Raw genomic sequence first — 20,448 nt, 5'->3', positions numbered from 1 at the left:
ACTCTCCTGTATTTGCCTATCTCCCTGTTTATGGGTTACCAGGAAAATTTTTCTTCTTCTCCTTCATGTAAAATAAGGTTCATAAAATTTTCAATAATACTAAATAATATTTTAAATATTTTTAAACAGTTGTGTTGAGGTATGATGTACATACCCCAAAACTCATTTTAATTGTATTACACTTAAAGTAGTTTTGGGTGTGGAAAGTGTTGCTTTCCTCTGACATCTATGCCCATGTATTCTGCCTCCCTCCCATTGCGATGGATTCCATTGTCTGTGTTCCTGGGCGATGCCAGCCCTCCACTTGGTCTTTTTGTTTAGTTGAATTATGCATGCCTTTGTTTCAGAAAACACTAGCACACTTTCCTCATCTGTGAATGGATACTGTGAGAGTTAATTTTATGTGTCAACTTGACTGGGCAAGGTATGCCCAGACAGTTGGTAAAACAGTATTTCTGGGTGTGTCTGTGGGAGTGTTTCCAGAAGAGGTCAGAGTTTTCATGAGCGGACTGACTGAGGAAGATGCATGTTCGCCAGTGTGGATGGGTATCACCTGATCTGCCGAGGCCCAAATAGGACAAAAAGGTGGAGGAAGGGTGAATTCTCTCTCTTCTTGAGCTGGGACTGTCATCATCTGCTGCCCTTTGACCTCAGAACTCCCGGTTCTCAAGGCTTCAGACTCCAGGACTCACACACCAGCTTCCCCCCACCGCATTTCCCTCACCCTCCATTTCTCAGGACTTCAGACTTGGGCTGAGTGACATCACCAGCTTTCCTGGCTCTCCAGCTTGCAGACAGTAGATTGTGGGACCTCTCAGCTTCCATAATTACATAAGCCAATTCTCATAATAAATCTCCTCTTAGGTATCTGTCTGTCTATCTATCTACATTTTATTGTTTCTGTGTCACTGGAGAACCTTAATACAGCTACTAACAAGGTAGATTTTATGTAAAAATATATAAAGCAGAACAGCTAAAATAGAATAAATCTTAATCTAACAAATTTTTCAATTATAGAAAATATTAAATCCATTATGATCTTTAGAACAGTTTTTGGTTTTGTTTGAGACAGAGTCTTACTCTGTCACACAGGCTGGAGTGCAGTGATGTGATCATAGATCACCGCAACTTCAAACTCCTGGTCTCAAGTGATCCTCCCACCTCAGCCTCCCAAGTAGCTGGAACCTCAGGTGTGTGACAGCATATCCAGCTAATTTTTTTTATTTTTACTTTTTTTGTAGAGGTGGGGTCTCACTATGTTGCCCAGGCTGGTCCCAAACTCCTGTGCTCAAGCCATACTCCCAGCTTGACCTCCCAAAGTTCTGGAGTTACAGCCCCGAGCCGCCCTCCCAACCTAGAACAGTGTTTCTAATTACCAACTCCAAGGCTAAGAAAGAGTTGCCTTTCACATATAATTTCTGGAATCATAATATTCGAATGCAGTTTGTAACTAAATTTATACTATTCAAAAAATCTAAACAAAACAGAACCAATGGGTTTGAATTATATTTGAAATATCAAGAACTTTGTAACTTCCAATCAATAAAATCTTTAAAAGAAAATTAATCTTCTAAAAAAAGAGGTTAAAAATAAACGAATTGGAAAATGTTAAAGAAGTACGTCCATAAACATGGGATACAAATTTCTGACATGCTATTTGTGATCACGTTAATTTGCTAACCCTAGGAACTGCTTATTAATGGAAATATTTTTGCTGAGACATCTGCAATGCAGCTTTGATGTCTTGTTAAACTATCAAAAATACAAGATGCAAATGCTGTATTCCCAAAACAACTTCAAACTCTTCACAATACACACCCATGGCATTTTTAATATTTTGTTATAAGAATGAATTACCTGTGCTCTCAACTCAAAAATGTGTACTTTTAAATAACTTTATACTTTAAGAGATCATCAATTCTGTTTTAATAATAGGATAGTTTCCCTATGAGAAATGCAAACATTTTTTGGAAAATAGGTCAAGGCACTGAGCATTTTCGACATCCTGGGACTCTTTAGAGAAAAGGATATTTTCTGAAAAATGGGTATAGTGCCATTCCAGATATGCAGTTAAACTTGATAACTCACATCTAATTTCATAAGAAATGAGGGCCAGGTGTGGTGGCTCATACCTGTAATCCCAGCTACTTGGGAGGCTGAGGCAAGATAATACTTGAACCCAGGAGATGGAGGTTGCAGTGAGCCGAGATGGCGCCACTGCACTCCAACCTGGGCAACAGGGTGAGACTTCTCTAAAAAAAAAAAGAAAAAAAAGAAATGAGTTTAATTGTCTAAAAAACAAGGAATATTAGCACCTAAGAAGTCTAATTCTAATGACAAGAAGCTGTATTCTGCTAGCCAGAAGGTGACCCAGAGGAAGAGATCAAATGCAGCCAAAAGTGGGATGAAAGCAACCCTCCTGTGTATCATTTGTAATGACAGAAGCACGTCATGATTTCCTCATCGGCAAGCATGAGGGAGCTGGATGAAATGACCGCGACATTTTCTTCTTACTCCACATGCCTGTGACTGTCTCTCTAATGCCCCCTGGAGCCTGGAAACTGAGTTCACCTACATTGCTGGAGAGGCAGAAGGCACAGCAGGAGGTACATTAATTGGCTTTGGCATCAGGTGTGAGTTCAAATCCCTGTTCTAACATGTACCAGCTGCGAGGCATTGGGGAAGGTTTTGAGGCCTTAGCTCCCTACAGATTCGGGAGCTGATATTTGCGAAGTAACTAACACAAAATAAGCACGGGGGAGGTAGAACCAATTGTCAAAGGGATAGTTCTTGTTCCTTCATCATTTGTATTTTTAAAAGATAAACTGAGGCTGAAAAATCAATGGCCATTTCATAAATAACAGAGTCAGGCCCATAACGCAAGCCTTGTGACTCAGCTGTTCTTTCAACTTACAATTTATTAACCAAAGAACTCACCAATTCAGAGATGGGTTTGATCAAATCAGCTACCTGACAATGTGAAATTTAAATGCACATACACACACACACACACACACCGCACTAGTTTAAATCTATTTCAAATTAGTTATGCTTATACCAAAAGGCAGAGTTCAGTTTACGAGATCCCATCAGTGAGGATGGTGTAGCCGGACAGAGGAATTTTGAGAGAGACAAGGATTCAAAGATCCAGTGAGTTCCTGGACCAGGATCACCTGCAGATCTGAACTCCGTTCCTGTCTACCAGTGAGGCTGCTGTGATTCAAAGGAAGAGCCAAGAGGAAGGAGCTGGGGAAACCTGGGACTGCCTTGGCTGAGCACGTGTTTTATGCTCCCCGCTAACCTTTTCTACAAAGGAAGATGGAGACAAATGCTGCCCAGGCCTGCGCAGCTGAGAGTGGTGGACACTCGGGGAAGCCGGTACCGCAGTGTGTGTGGAAAATGCATCAGATCTGGACTTAGACAACTGGAGTTGGTGTTTTTGTTCTGTCACTAGCTGGGTGGCTTTGGGGGAGAGAGAGGTCTCCAACTCTTGAATCTTCAGTTTTCTCAAAAATAGATAAAAATAATGTCAATGTTTTAGAGGACAGTTATAAAAATCAAATATGCTATTGAAAAGTTACACATTTTCTGCATCTTAGCCTCCTTACTTGTAAACTAGGGAAAGTAACAGTATTCACTGTGCAGGGTTATTAGGATTTAATGAGTTAATCCGTGTGAAATGCTGATAGCAGTGTCTGGCTTGCAGCAAGCACTCCAATCGGTAGGCAGCTGGTTACATAACACAGAAACGTCACCAGCCATTTCAACCCACTGTCCACTGTACTGCTGCATTTATTGGCTTTTGGCTTTGGTGACTGACTTGTTATGAAAGGGAAAAGGGCTCCTGTTTTGCCTATTTTCTTTTTTCCTTATGAGACCACAATCATTTAAAAAAAAAAAAAACTCTACAGCAGTAATAATTTTTAAAATGTATATATTACTTATATATTAACATTAAGCATTAATACTATTCAATAATAGAATATGAAGAAAAATACATATAGTGGTATTTAGGATTATAATCTTACACAGAATAGTGATAAGAGACATATGAAAGGGCAAGTGTATCAAAGCTAGATGACAATAAGACTGCAAATAAGATGAATATATTCAACACCATGTACAGACTTTAAGGTCGTGGTCTAATCCATACATCATAATTGGATGAGTGATGTCCATCGATCATTAGCCCGACACTGAACATTATTCCACAATAATTAGTAGGAACAAAGATGTCTGATGTTAATAAAACAAGACTCTTTTTCTCTATAAGTATAATTCACATGGCTATAGATTTTTAAGAGTTTTACTTTTCTAAAACAGAAAGCCTTGAAGAGACTCCAAACCTCATTTTAAAACAAGAAAACTGATGATGATGATGACACTGATGACGATGATACAGCAAATAAAGCTAAAATTAAAATGTATCTTGGAAAAATATGAGAATCAGCTCATCCCTAACTGGTAAGGAGCACTGACGGTAAGTATCACGTCAAGAGTGGGCGGCACCTGGAGCCACACCGCCTGGGCCCGGACCCTGGCTCTGCCACCCAGTAGCTGTGTGACTTTGGGCAATTCCTTAGCATCTCTGTGTCTCACTTTCTCATTTGTGAATTGAGGATAATAGTAACTATTTTATGAAGTTGTCATGAAGATCAAATTAGGTCTTAGAACATTGTCAGATACACAGTGTGTTCAAACACGGTAAGCCATTTTATTATAACAAATACATACAATACTTTGGTAAGTATCCAAAATGAGTACAGGATAAAGAATAACTGATAAAATAAATATTCAACACAAAATGTTGAATTTGGGGGTTCAGTTGAAGATAAATCATCCCCAGCCCATTAATACTGATAGAGATACAACTCAACATAACCATGCCATATATTAAAATCTCTTTCATTAAACCTAAGCAAGACACCATCAACTACAGGAGTTTTAGGAACCATTAAGAAAAAAAAATGTTGTCATAGATTTTATTGACTGCAAGACATATTCTAATTTCTAACAAGTCAGAATGCAAAAAGAAAATATGCATCTTAGAACCAAAGAAATTCTGATATGAGCAAACTGGAAAGTGGTCAGCAGAGTTAGACTGCAGAAAAGTGTGTTTTAAGAACAAATATGCAGACACAAAGTCTAGTTTTCCCACTGGCTTCTGAGGTGGAAGATGTGTTTTCTGGGACATGAGTGCTCACTTCTGGAGGGTTTAGCGTCTCATTAATTACCAATCCCTGCTTACACCACAGAGGGTGTGGACTGGGATGGGAGCCCCCCAGGACCACATCCTGCCACATCTGCAAGAACAGAGAGAAGCCCCCAAGATTTCCTGTTACCACTGTTCTGGGAGAGAGAGGAGAACCTAAAAAACAGATAGCAATTGAGTGTTTACATTATAAATATTTATAAGCAAATCTTGAAAATTGAGCAGATTCTGGGTGGGTTTGATGGTCTGAGAGTCCCTTGAATAAAAAGAATTCTAGAAAAGCTGTGAAACTTCACCTTTCCCCTATTCTTAACCTTACTTGCCTTTGGGAGGCTGAGGCAGGAGGATGACTTAAGGCCAGGAGTTTGAGAATGTAGTGAGCCATGACCACACCAGTTACACTCCAGCCTGGGCGAGACCACAACAAAAACCTTACCTGCAAACTGCTCCACACTGGAAATTCATTTTGTTTCTCGGATTGTGGAAAGAACTGGCTTACTGAAAACCACCCTTCTCTAAAACCCTTCTTCCAGTTAGGTGTTAAGATTTTAACAGCCTGTCCTATCTGAATGAAAACTGCACACAAAGTAAACTTAAGAGATGTCAACAACTCATCTGTTTGTTACAAGATGAGTCTCCATGCTTCATCAGCTGTGGGGAATCCGCATCAGCATCTAGTGGCAAAGACTCCTGTGTGCTCACCGAAACGCTCCCCTTTCTCCAGGACACACAGTCACGTGGATTTCCCCATGCACCCTGGCAGCTCAGCAGGAGTCCATGACTTAAGAAGGCCAATGGACTGTGGGTGAAGTCTGTGGACAGGGAAGCCACATGCGTCGCTTCCAGGCCTGGGCGTGTGCATCCTCCACTCTCTTCCCCTGTGGGTGCAGAAGGCGGGGCAGAGGGCCCTGAAACCTTGGAGGTCGGTGGAGCCCAAAATGAAGGAGCTTGGGCCTCTGAGTCTTCATATAAATTTAGGTAACACTGAACTGTCAGGTGAACAAGAAATAAACGTCAAATGTATTCAGCCGATTAGATTTGGTGACGGTTGTTACAGCGGTTACCCTCCCTCAACATAATACATTTTCAAACAACTCATAATGGCTCACTCATATATAAAATATTCCGTATGGAATCCCAGGATAACATGCTTATTCTAGCTCAAGCTTAATCACAGTAGTCCATCTGAGGGAGGAGATAGTAGAGGGCAGCGAGGGGTTGGCATTGAAGATAACTAGCCTTGCTAAAAGAATGGTTGAAGAGCTGAGCTACAGATAGGGTAAATCCACATCTCAGACATTCTGTGATACTCCTGTTATTATCCTAAAGTAAATGTAGAGTTGAACCATTTTAATCAGATTCCAGAATTCTATTAATTTATAAGATGGGCATTTCCACAAAGGACTAAACAAAGTACAAGAGGATTAAATCATCCACATGGGAGGCACCGCCTTGCACTTTAAAATGATGGAGCTTAGCAAGACTGGCTGTGGATATCTATCCCTGGGAGGGTTTTTTCCCCCATTTTTTTCCTTTTTATTTTTATGAGACAGGTTCTCGCTATGTTGCCCAGGCTGCTCTTGAACTCCTGGGCTCAAGTGATCCTCCTGCCTCAGCCTCCCCAAGTAGCTGGGATTACAAGTGCATGCCACCATGCCTGGCTTCTGTCCCTGAGAGTTTGCAACAAAGCATGCTATTATGGTTGAAAGATTTCCAAAAGCACAAGCAGAAAAGCTTACAGGGGCCCAGGCAGGTAACAGGGTGGGCAGAAAGTGAGAAGGAAGGTGGGACCTGTAAGGAGCTGTGGCACAACAGCACAATGTTAAGGGATTTACATTCAGTATTTTGTTTTATTTTATTTTTTGAGAGAGTCTCACTCTGTCGCCCAGGTTGGAGTGCAGCGGTGCGATCTAGGCTCACTGCAACCTCCGTCTCCCAGGTTCAAGTGCTTCTCTTGCCTCAGCCTCCTGAGTAGCTGGGGCCATAGGCACCTGCCACCACGCCCGCCTAATTTTTGTATTTTAGTAGAGACGGGGTTTCACCATGTTGGCTAGGTTGGTCTCGAACTCCTGACCTCAGATGATCTGCCCACCTCAGACTCCCAAAGTGCTGGGATTACAGGTGTGAGCCACCGCGCCCAGTAATTTGAAGGCACTGTGTAGGATTTGTGGGCAGACACTCTCAGAGTTGCCCCCCTAGTTTATTCATTCACTTAACAAGTTTTATTTATTTATTTATTTGAGACAGGGCCTCACCCTGTAACCCAGGCTGGAGTGCAGTGGTGTGATCACCACTCACTGCATCCTCCTACCTCAGCCTCCCGAGTAGCTGGGACTACAGGTGCGCACCACCATTCCTGGCTAATTTTTTTATTTTTATTTTTGTAGAGATGGAATCCCATTATGTTGCCCAGGCTGGTCTTGAACTTCTGGGCTCAAGCCATCCTCCCACCTTGGCCTCCTGAAGTGCTGGGATTACAGGCGTGAGCCACGGCACCTGGCCAACAAGTAACTACTGAATGTCTACTGGCTTTCTGAGATCTAGGATTTGGTCTAAAAGATGTCTCAAGGCTCTTTCCCAATCTACTGCTCTAAGAAATGTTTTACAGTAAACTAGGATGGTAACCTAAAAAAGAAAAATATATGATAACCTAAAAAAAAATTACAATACAAAATGACTGAAAAGAACTCAGGTAAAAGGAGAAAAACATAAAGAACTTAAAATATAAATTAACTTCTTTCAAAATAAAAATAGTTTAATTTCCATCAAGTATAGCAATATGTAGTCTATAAATTCTCATACACATCTTTAAAAAGTGCAAGTTGCAGGAACTATGATAAATTTGAAAATAACAATCTTTTTATTAGACATCTGACCAAGAGGATGCTATAAGATACGCAATGTCAGGTTATATAGAGCTTATTCACATGCTTCTTGCTATATTAAATATATACTAAATAGCTTTTATTTAAAATTTTATAAGAGGAACATTTCATTAAAACCAATTTAAATTCTACAACTACTAAGAACAAATAAAACTAGCAGAGGTGAACAAATCTCTCTTCTCCAGTCGACTGGACAGCAGGATTACTGAACAGTAGGTAGGCCGAGTCTTCTTCACCCCCTTATTATTTGGTGAGGAAGTCAACTGTGAGAAGTGACTCGAACTGTCAGAAGAAATGAGAAAAGTGCTTGGGTCTATGGGCAGGGTATTAAGATCTACAGTCCCTGTTGCCTTGAAAGAAAACGAGGTAAATATGTACAAAATGTTAAAATTAGAAAATGATCATTGATAATCAGGGTGGTCTTATTATTTCAAAAGCTTCTTAATTTGAATAATATGGAGCATGTAATTCTACATTGCTTCTAAAAGGAAAGTTTCATTTACTCACGTTCTAAGAATTCAGTTTGATATGTTATTCCATGTTCTGTCAAATCTCAGAAAAATGAAGAAAGGGTTCCTAGCACATACCACCAGTGTAAATAACACTACAAAAAGCATTTAACCTAAGAAAATGGACTTACGTGCAATCTTGGTAAAAAGATGACTGCAGCTGAAGCTCCGCAGGCAGACTCAAGAATATTTCGTGTGCTTTGAAGCAGGAACACTTGTCTTTATATTATGTAATTCATGCTATTGCTCATTTAAGTTGGTCTTTCACTCCAGATAGGTTTTTATTGATTTTTAAAGGGTCATCCTTCAAATAGTTTGGTAATAATTGCTCCTACTTCTTGACTGACCCTTTTATTCTTATACATTCTTTATTTTTCAAAATGCCACACTGTACTGGGAATTTAGATCTGCTCATCCTACAGCTACCCAGGCCCCACTCAAAAAGGGCTTCTGAGTTCCAGAAAGTCCTTGTCATGAAACATTCCATCCACAGAACGTGTGTGTGGCACACACCAGACTCTGATGCCAGTGTAAGCCAAGGCTGTAACTGGCTAATCATTTTACTTAAAAGGTTTTGACCAGGTCGGTGACAATATTTAATTTCTAGCAACCATTTTAGAGGTTTCTTACTTAACTCTGTTTGTTAAAGTGGTGAGAATATAAATTCTCTAATTGGTGAGAACTTTTTTAACAGCTGGCTTAAAATTACAGCCATGCATCAGTTGACGACAGGGGTACATTCTGAGAAATGTGCTGTTGGACGATTTTGTCGTGGGAACATCATAGAGCACACTTAAACAGACCTAGATGGTGGCACCTACTACACACCTAGGCTGTGTGCCATAACCTACTGCTCCTAGCTACACATCTGTACAGCGTGGTACTGAATACTGCAGGCAACTGTCACCATGCTATCTGCATGTCTAAACATAGAAAAAGGATGGTAAAAATATAGTATTACAATCTTATGGGCCCACTGTCACAGATGTGGTCCTTTGTTGGCCAAAATGTCCTGACATGGCATATGACTGCAGCTGACTTTGAAAACTAATTTTTTACATACCTTAGTTTAATCTGGATCCTCTGAAGAGCTATCTATCTCAAGGCCAGCATTTTCTTCCTAGGCATGAAAGGGTTTAAAATTATGTAAGATTGTAAATTCTCTATTTAATCAGTCTCAACCAGGGATTCTCAACCTTTGTGATAAGCCATTAAAAAACTATCCAGTGCTGGCTGTTGTCTATACGTTTCTATTTTTCAATTCAGTTGCATAATTATGGCCTATGCTTAGAATTCTGAGGTAGGGAAGGATAGGGAGTACCACAGCCTGGAAAATCAAAACGCGATAGTCTCAGAGAGCCCACCTGGGTCTGCTCATGCTGCCCCCGCAAAAGAACAGTATCCCCACTGGTTTCTTCCCTTCTGCCCAGTGTCGGCGTGCGTCTGGAAGAGAAGGTGGGAATAAAGGAGGCTCGATGCTCAGTCTGGAGTGCTGGCCAAAGAAGTTAACTTATGGCACCTTCCCTTTTACCCATGTATTCCCTCAAGTCACTCGCCCATGAAGGGGCACGGTGCCTTCTAGTGCTTTTCCAGGTAGATAGGGTGATTTTACTCAGGAGTTAGCCAGGAATTCAGAGATTCCTGGATTTTTAAACTATGGGATACTTCTAAATAGGCTGAGAATTCCGGGTGTAACTAAAAATCACCTTTTAAATTTAGTCTTTTACCCATGAGATTTACTTTTCATTCAAAAAAATATCTTCTAATGGTTAGTATTTGTAAGAAAAAAATCATGATTACAAATATATTTTACTGCAGCAGTCTAACATGCAAATGGTCTAAAAAGGTCTCAAGATTAGCATTTTCGCAAGTAAGTTTCATTTAAAATTACTTGGCTAGGCAATCAAAATCATTCTGACCACTATATAAACCCATGTAAGTAAAATATAACACTTAAACACATTTTCCTTTTAATATTGAAAATGTTGGTTATTATGAATGCTTAAATTTCCCAGTGTTGGAGAGCTGATCCCTAAATACCCAGCACTGCGGAAGTTATTTCAACTGAAAGAGATCAACAGCTTCTTTTATTTCCAGTCTTCTCCTGCAGAAAGCCTGTACTCACAGGCAGCACTCCATAAGGCCACGGTGAATGAATCTGGCTTAATATTTGATACATTATCAGAACTATCTGTGGCTTACAGTGAAGGCAAAATGGTATATAAAACACAAGACTCGGCTGGGCATGGTGGCTTATGCCTATAATCCCAGGCCTTTGGGAGGCCGAGGAGGGAGGATTGCTTGTATCCAGGAGTTCGAGACCAACCTGGGCAACATAGCAAGGCTGCATCTCCTCAAAAAATAAAAAATCAGCCAGGTGTGGTGGCACGTGCCTATAGTCCCAGCTACTCGGGAGGCTGAGCTGGGAGACAGCTTGAGCCCAGGAGGTTGAGGCTGCAGTGAGCCATGATGGCACCACTACACTCAGCCTGGATGACAGAGTGAGAGCCTGCCTCAAACAAACAAACAAACGAACAAAACCACAAAAAAACCCCACAGGACTCCAAATGGATAGAATCTAAGGGAAAGATTAGAGCACCAATTTCTTTTTCTATCATTTTTCACCCAGTTTAAAGCAGAGTTTTGCATATGTGAGAATCAGACTGAGCTATAAACAGATACACACACATAGACACACAGGTTCAAGGGAGATGGTCTATAACTCAATAACTCATCTGGTTTGTCAATTTCGGTATCAGTATGAAAAAGCAAACTTTTCCAGGAAGTTCATGGAATAAACCGATGTCCTCCAGGTTCTGGATAACCTACCTTTTCTATCTACAGGAACGCACTGCACAGCGCTGCTGGGCGCTAGCATGCTGTGGGCACAAACACTTCATAAAGCACCACTGAGGCACTGGGGCTTACGAGCCACATTCTCTTAAAAAGACTAGTTGGGAGCAGTTCAGAACACTTCTGCCAACTGCATGACTGTACATGAACCTGAAAGTCTTTAACAAACTTCAGACATGTGACAAAACAAACACACAAACTACTTTTATTTTTAATCAAAATGTGAATCATCATAGTGAATAAAAATTCATGAGTCAGAATAGCATGCAATTTTTTATTGTTTTCTAAATCTATTTGTACACTTAATATGCTAGTATTAATTTCACAAACAGTATAAAGAATGTACTCCAATGATATTACGCGGCAACTACTCACCTGAAAAAGAAAACATTGTCTCTGAAATAATTCCTAATTATACAATTTTGCAAATAAGCACTATAAATGTTAAAATGTTAAGACTTCAGTGTATAATGTCAATAACATCCTGCCTCTTTAAAATTGCTTAAAACATTTGTTAAAGATCATGCAAAATAAACACTGTATTAAAATGCTAGATTACACTCAAACATCAAGGCAATGAAACACAAAAGAGCAACTATTTAGCACAATGACTGGCCCAGTAAATAACTTAATCAGCATATTAATAAAAACCCACTGAGTGATAAACATCGAAAATGTAACACTGAATCCAGATAATCGCGCATCTGCGATCTCACCATCTACCGTCCTAACTGCGACTTGGGGTAAACCACCAGAATTCATTCTACATAAATGAGCTATGTTAAAACGATAACAACATTTCATTGCATGATGACAGGGTACATTTCTAGTCCACACAGTACTTCAATGTGATCATTCTCTTAACTCGACTAATAATTAATGGAAAGTACACTTTTACAGTAACACCACATATATATATATATATATATATATATATATATATATATATATTTTACCCTTGCTTTGTTACATGTTTCTAAATTTTTTTAAAAAAAGTATTTCCTTTCTTATGATCCTTCCCCAGAATTAACATGCTGACTTAGGAACAGACGAAGTAGATAAAGTCTATTCTAGTATAGAGAGCAATGATTTAGTTTTACCTAATTAAATATTTCCTTGTCATTTATCAATTGTCACTGACCTTTGTGATGTAATTATTTCCTCATTCACTCATCTATAAATATTTATTAGTACCCATGTCTCCCTGATTTTCCAGAAAAAGAATTCATGTTTTTTTTTACTTCTCATTGCTAAGCTCACTTAGCAAAGTTGGGCACCATTTAAAAGAGTTGGAGAACAGACCAGGGTGGCTTCTTGGGCACAGCTGGATGGTGCTGGAAGCCAGGCCTGGGATTTGGAGAGAAGAGTTTCCGACATATAAACCCACGGAGGTCACCAGCCCTCCCCTCATCTACTCTCCTAACAGCTCAGGACAGCCCCGTTACACTACTGCCAGCCCTGGTGACTCGCTTTCTTGGCAATTTTTAAAGCCCTCTTCATTATGTACTTCCTACTCTTCAGAACCTCTGTGATAAGCAATACCCCTGCCATACAGAACGCTGGATCTCGGTTTACTCAGCCTCTCCCTGTAGCGTCACAGGCTGTGCACTCACCTAGATGAGCCCCTAAGAGCAGGGTTTGCTTCTGCTTCACCTAACGCCACACATCTTCCCTCAAATATGTGGTCACCAAATGTTTGCAAAAAGGGTCTCTAGCTTTTTTTCTTTTTGGCAAAGTAAGCCCTTTAAAATGCTTCTGACCTATCTTTATACTCAGATCTCACCTCGTCTCAAAAAGTTTTATGGGGTAATGTGCCAATGAAAGGTACAGTGGTATTAGTGAGTTCTGAAGCTTCTAATTACAAAGACAATAGAGGCTGGCTGGTGAGCCATGCTTCTCATGCTCCCTTCTGTCACACTGCGGATGTCTCTTTTACCTCGGCCTCATCATCTGTTAGTTATCTGTCAGCGAAATGTAGAAAGGTGATGGGCATGGATGGAGTCAAAATCCAGGACAATTCTGTCATAAGGGTACAGTAATACTCTTCTCCTTTGCTTGTTTTTCTCAAAGAATGCTTTCTCTTTCTTCTCCAAAGCCTGTGCTCTCAGAAGAGGCTGCTGCATGGAGCTCCGGTGGATCTTTGGAGAGCCTTGTGTAACTTGAACGTTGGCTTCGCTTATGTGTCATGCTTTTTAGATTCTCATTCTGAATAGTGGTTGGGTTGGGACTGGAACTAGGCCTCAAAATGACTTGAGAAGTCTCCCTAATTCCCTCCATCTCATCGAAATTTTGATTGGCTCTATTGGCTGGAGCACTGTTGTTGTTCAGAGTCACAGTGCTGGGCGTTCGGTTCAGGTTGTAGGCTTTCTGGCATGCAGGCCAGTTTTCTTCAGGGCTGCTGGCTATCAAGCTGCATTCGGAAGGACTTTTCTTGTCTTCTGAACAAATGGACATCCGAGCTATAATTGGATCTTGCAGGCCACTCAGGCTATGTGGGATTCCCCGCTTTCCACTGTGACTGTCATCTTCCAGCTCTATGAGATTTGCCTTTTCAAGCTGGGAGTCATCCGCCACTTCATTGTGCAGAGAGTGATTGGGAGAACTTTCATTGGATCTCACTCCTGAATCCGATGAATCCTTTTTGTCAAGGAGCGCATCCGATAAATACTCTTTGGCTTTAATGAAGGTTCTAATCGGCTCAGCACTGTGTTCTGGAGACTTTGGCACTCTCTCTACTTTCCCTTCGGCTTTTCTGTCTTTGTCATCTTTGAGCAGTGGAGTGTTATCTGATTCTTCTGTGCCAGATTCATCCTCGTCACTTGGGAGTTTCTGATAGCGCAGCCCACTTCCCTTAAGCTTCAAATCTGTCTGGAAGAGGCTTGACCTTTCGGAAGATTTCTTGCCTGGGAGAAGCTTACTGCCTGACTGATCTGATTTTTCATCTTCTTCAGTGATAGGATCCAGGGGGGAAGCATCGTTGGTGGAAACCCCTGATGATGAATAATCGATAACATCTCCCCTCTTCATTAGAAAGGACTTCCTCCCATCATCGGGCTTTGGTTCACTATCCTTCCCCTTTTCTTGTTCTAGGTTTGAATGAATAGAGCCCCCTGATGAACTCTGACCCATGTAATATGTGCTATGTGGAGAAGATCTGCCACTAATGGTTGTAGACCCTGGGCCCCCTTCTAACTGGGACATCTGAGCAATGTATTCTCTATAGGCATCTCTATACTCGGCCTGCACCTTATCAGTAAGCTTTGAAATTTCAATACTGGAATCCTGGGAATTGAGACTCGAAAGACTTGGGGTTCTGCGAGTTTGTGACTGTGAAGACAGAAAAAAAATAATTTAAAAATTCAAATAAGAAGAAAAAAGGCATAAACATCAGCTTAGGAAATATATATGTACACTAACCATTTAAAAAGTCATCGAAACATCAAATTCTTTTAAAAGAATTCCACATAACACAGTTTAACAAAAGCTGTGACCTTATAATGCTGTTATTAGAAAGTTTTCTATAAATTTTAATAAAATCAGTTTATTGTTAATATTTAAAAGTATAATTAAACACTGTATTGACAAATAATCTTAGCACTTGTTTCTGGTTTTTATTTCATTTTTAAGAGACAGGATCTTGCTGTGTTGCCCAGGCTAGATTCAAACTACCGGACTGAAGCGATGCTCCCGCCTCAGCCTCCTGAGCAGCTGGGACTATGGGCGTGGGCCACATGCGTGGCCACAGCACTTGTTTTTATAACTTCAAACGTTTAGCTTTTATTTAAGGCCAAAGTCAACTTCATTGATAAAATATAAAAAGCAATGAGGCCAATAGTTGGGCCTTAGTAAACAGAAAAATAAAATAGTTTTACAAGTTTATTTCCAATATGAAGTTTTAGAATTAGAATTTGCTTCAGATCCCAGAACAGCTAAGAAACAAGGAGCAAAAAGTACAGATGAGGAAAAAGAAGGAGAAGAATCAAGAAAGTTTAAGAAGGGTCAAGAGCAAAGGCTAAAACAAAAAAGAAGGAGCAAAGTGAATTTGTTGGGGACCTTCTCAAGGAAACAGGACATTTTCTTCCTTCCCCAGGGTGCTGCTCCTCCTCAGCGCTGCCCCGCCCACTCAGCGTTACTCGCTGCCGCCCGCTGTGCCTCCTCCCGTTGCTCTCCACGCCCTGCTCTGCTTTTCCTGCTGCGCTCTCCTCACTCCCCTACTCCCCCTGCATCTCTCACTCTGCTCTGTCCCTGCTCCTACCCCTCACCCGGCCTCCTCCTTCTAAGAATCTGCAAAGGACGCGCCGACATCTAATGCCAGACGAGAAGAAACCAATATCCACCAAGGGTGTGCAGGCGTCCTGGAAAAGCAAAGGATGGTGCTCAAAGGGACACTGTGTGGCCAGCGTTCCAATGAAGATGTACTTCAACCAACAGTTACTGAATGCAACAGGAAAATCGCCTGGGAAAGGCTGAATTTGCTGACCACCCTAGCTCAAGTAGCCTAATCCCTATAGACTCTGCATGCCGTGACCCTGATGGATATCTCAGCTCTCGTCAATGTCTACATGAGCTACTTTTTTCTTTGTTTCACTGACTGCCCCTCTCCAGATGGATGCAGCTCCTTGAGTACAGGGAGCCCTCCATCTTGTCTCTTGTTCACTTAGGTATTCGGTAAGCATTTTCTGAATGACTGTCTAAATGCCCATATAATCTCAGTGAACTGAACAGTGCCCTTATTCTTCAATAATATGAAAAATGCCATTCAATAAATACCTGCCAACTTAGATTACTGTGACGAGGGGCACCTTCATCCAGGCCAAGCGTGTTCAGCTCTTCGAAGCTGAAGTTGAGTGTGTAGGGCGTCTGGCTGGAGAGCTCAGTGTGAGGCAGCTCGTTGTGGGAAGTGCGGCGAGCGGGCTCACCGTGCGGGGCTGGGCCACTGCTGCTCTCACTGAGGAAACGTGGGTCTTCAGGGACCACGTGGCTTTCTGCATTTCTCATTTCTAGTATCTTAACAGAAGAAAAACGTAAATATTTACACTAACAAATCATATTTTAGAAGCTTTAGAAATATTTAGAAAAATCAAACATTATAAAGCTACTGCAACAGCAATGAGAAAGCATACTTCTGGTAAGTGAATTTCTAGTGAATTTGTTTTATACATCAGCTTATCTTTCACATTAATTAATACTAAAGGAAGCAATGGTAGAAACCACCATACATATACTACACTGCGATTTGTCCATTAAATTATCACTTCTGTTTAAAACTTAACTTAAGGACAAAGAAAAATGCAGCTGGCATGTGTCAAAACCAGAGCTGGCCAGGAGTAGAGTGGTAGGTCCAGATTTTATTCAGAACTATGGCAACAGGGGTACGCAGTCTCACTACAGAAGGGAGTTCAACTCGGAATAAGCACGAATGAGTGGGGATCTACCACCAAGGGGCAGGGTGGGGGCCGTGGATGGAACATTACTAACGGGAGGCAGCAGGAGTGGGGGACTCTGGGTATGCGGATGGCCAGGGTGAGCAGACATCACCTGGGGGTGGGGGCGTTAGTGAGGCGTTTGATCAAATACTGAGGGTGATCACACATGTAAACTGACTTAACAGGATCCTTGCTAAACCTGGGCAATGCAAGCCCTATAAGGACGAATGCTGAAGGTCAAGGCCTCGAAGGCTTCGAGGAGCCTGATGAGAGTTAAGGCAGGTGAAAGCATGAAGAACTGGCAGGCGGCCTCTTCCCCAAATCTCTGAGTGAAATACCCAAAAAGGCAAAGGCTGCCAAGTGCTGCTGTGTGTATTTTCCACAACACAGGATTGCACGTAAGTATAAGAAGCAGTTTTTAAATTAAAAAAATATATGAAAAAAATACCAGTTTAGGCCAGTACTTATTGATACTGGTTTCTACAATGTTATAAATAATTTTGAATGTTATAATAAAATAATGTTGTAAACATCACAATGTTATAAATATCTTACTGTGCTTCTGAAAAGGTGCCAGTCTCCAAAATTCATATTCATCTCTTTCTTCAGTTCATCAATGTTACACTGAGCTAACACACGGCCATTTATGTTTGCCTGAGTAAAAATTAAAACAATTATGGGTATAAAGACAGAATGTGAAATATTCTGAATTACTAGTGATTGCCAAGTATGCTTAAATTTAGTTTTAAATAAGTCTCTAGAGACCAGAAAGGCTGACCAAAAAAAAGGTTATCATCCCATATAATAATACAATAAACAAGCTGAATTTGAACAACATCAGCCACTTCATATTTTCCCAAATGTCTCAGGCATTTTCTGGGACCAACCGAAGAACTAGCCCTCCTACCTATTTCCAAAACTACCTATGCTGTCATGAGCAACAACAAAACTGTTAGTTTTTGTTTTCTAATCTTAGAAAATATGAACATGAACACAAGCTGCTGGGAGGGGACAAAGACATCTGTCCTCATAAGCGTGTTGGTCACTAACAACGTTCTAAATGAAGTAGGCCTGACAAACTTGTTTCTCCGTTATATTAGATACAGATATGAAGAATGCCCATCCACTAATTTTCCAGTCTATTAAATTCACAAGGTCCGGCGCAGGGGCTCCACGCATGTAATCCCAGAACTTTGGGAGGCTGAGGTGGGTGGATCACCTAAAGTCAGGAGTTTGAGACCAGCCTGGCCAACATGGTGAAATTCCATCTCTACTAAAACTACAAAAATTAGCTGGGAGTGGTGGCACATGCCTGTAGTCCCAGCTACTTGGGAGGCTGAGGCAGGAGGATCGCTTGAACCCGGGAGGCGGAGGTTGCAGTGAGCCATGGCCACGCCACTGCACTCCAGCCTGGGTGACATAGCAGGACTCCATCTCAAAGAAAAAAAAATCATAAAAAAGGAAGTTATCACTTTTGGTTCCCTGTAATTCTAGTTTCCCCTAAATGAAACAACAGCATTTTCTTTATTAATAATAGGTAGCTTACTGCTTTTATAAAATGTAAAACCTAACTTTATTAACTGGGGCAAACTTATGAAATAGCTATGTTTATAATCAATAGAATGTTCAGTTTCCAAGTTAATCCTGAAGAAAACAGTATACACAGCAAGTCTGTGACAGAGGTCCTGCTGCAACAATGCCGCAGAGCCCTCAGCACGGAGAAGGCCAGCGGCTCTGAGGGGCTTCAGAAAGCCGGGGCCTAGGAGCAAAGAGCTGAGTGGGGAGAAAACCACTACCCCGATGGGAACAAAATCATCACAAAGGACTCGTGTGGGAGACCCCGCTCTTTCCTGACACCAACCAGCTGCCTGAAGGAGAAAGTGGGGCTTGTCCATGGAAAAGCTGGTGTTTGACTCATGCAAACAGGGACTAGCACAAGCCAGCTCTGTAAGGAAACTGACATTATCTGAAACCTTTCTAAAACTGGCTGAGATGAGTAAAATGGTGTCTACATATGCTCATAATTCTTTAAAAAACTTCTCTCAGATGTCATTCTTTCAAGTATATAAATATTAGAGGCTGGTTATTAACGTTCTACTTTATTACACAGTACTCTGATATAAAAAGTATACCTTAGTGAAATATCTACTATAAAGACTTCGTTAAAACCTTCCCCCAAATCTCAGGCATCTCTATCCAACTTTCTGATAGCTCTAGAATTGCAATAGGATCTTAGAAGAAAAAAAAATTATGCAAATGCATTAACCTTGCAAACCCAAACCTATGCAGTTTCATCAAATGTGACATGATCCTAAGTCCTACATGACATGAAAATGAGAATTTGGAGAAAATGAGGCAAGTGTGGCTTACTTTGATAATCACTAAATCACACTAACAAATATTACAATTAGAAAAAAATGTAACACAAAGGTTTTCGGTTCCACACTGGAAAGGTGAGTTCTGTTTATCCCAATGGGAATCCCTCAGAGCTTTCTCTTTGTCATCAAGGCATTCTTTACTTGTATTAGGTCATTTAAAAAAGAACATGGTAAGACAGCTACTTTATTTTATTTTATCCATTTATAAAATAAAACAGGGCAATTTTAGAATACAAACTAGTAAGAATTATGTTTTCCATTTAGAGCTTTCCCATTTTAACACGGAATGCATGTTTGGGAAGCTATACATAAAGTGTACACGACCCACACAGTCCTGTCTTCCACCCCCAGTGCTGTCTCTGGTCCGTGTGTAAGTGTGTAAGTGGCTGCCTCACCTTTTTGATCGTGGCACAATACTGAGGCAGCATACTCTGGTCCAGCCCTTCTATTTGTTTCAGCTTCTCACATACTGCATCCACATTCAGTGAATTCAGTAATACCACTGGGCCTGGGGCTGGGTCTGACCCCTAGAGAAGTCAAGGAAAAATACAGGTATGAATAAGCACTTAATGCCATCTATAATGAGGTCATGTGACAGAGAAAAACTCATTAAATTATACCACGAAGTAAAGTAAAAACAACAAATGTGTTTAGCATGGTAAGGAAATACCATTAGGGAATAGATTTAGTTACTGTTATAACCTAATGAGTAGCTTTTATTACAGCTGATACAGCCTGGTCAAAACCATTTTTTCTAAGAAAACAGAACATTTCATGAACAAAGCCTAGGCCAACTTCTCAAATGTTTACTGCCTAATCTCAAGAGAGAAGGGTGCCATGCTTAATAAGAGGAAGAAGAGAGGTTAAAAAAAACACACATGCAAAAAGATGGAAAACTACTAATGTCAATATTATACGAATACAAAAAATAAACCTACAAAATAATTTTGAAGTACCTATACCAGACAATTAAGCAACTCTGAGTGTTTCCACAGACTACCTCAATAGTTACAAGAGCTGAAGTTTTCAGATCTTGATCATATTGTATCCAAGGGATCTAAAACTTCCTTTAGCATCTGTCAAATCATCATGTAAATACAAAACAACAGTATTAATTTTTAACACATGTGAAAGTAAATACCATCTATTAAAATGTGTTCTCATTTAAAAGGAAAGTCAAAATAA

General features: G+C 40.6%; 1 protein-coding gene across 10 annotated transcripts in view; it reads right to left on the bottom strand.

Annotated features, from left to right (window-relative positions):
* Nucleotides 1–8,146: 8,146 nt before the first annotated feature.
* The window catches only part of KIDINS220 (kinase D interacting substrate 220), a 112,600-nt gene continuing 100,298 nt past the window's right edge, over nucleotides 8,147–20,448 (bottom strand). For 8 of the 10 annotated variants that reach the window (XM_054548411.2, XM_054548415.2, XM_054548413.2 and 5 more), the window contains 4 exons: nucleotides 19,659–19,790; nucleotides 17,441–17,539; nucleotides 16,230–16,466; nucleotides 11,706–14,786 (listed from right to left, as the gene is read on the bottom strand). In XM_054548411.2, coding sequence (XP_054404386.1) covers nucleotides 13,524–14,786; nucleotides 16,230–16,466; nucleotides 17,441–17,539; nucleotides 19,659–19,790 — 1,731 coding nt within the window. In that variant the 3' untranslated portion in view covers nucleotides 11,706–13,523. Of the gene's footprint in view, nucleotides 10,050–11,705; nucleotides 14,787–16,229; nucleotides 16,467–17,440; nucleotides 17,540–19,658; nucleotides 19,791–20,448 lie in introns of those variants that run through there. The other 2 variants (XR_010136371.1, XM_063713786.1) reach the window with 2 other exon arrangements.

The sequence above is a fragment of the Pongo abelii genome, chromosome 12 (genome assembly GCF_028885655.2).
Source record: "Pongo abelii isolate AG06213 chromosome 12, NHGRI_mPonAbe1-v2.0_pri, whole genome shotgun sequence".
Classification (NCBI taxonomy): Eukaryota; Metazoa; Chordata; class Mammalia; order Primates; family Hominidae; genus Pongo; species Pongo abelii.
The sequence above is the reverse complement of the archived record's forward strand: the minus strand, read 5'-3'. Positions and strand labels throughout refer to the sequence as shown.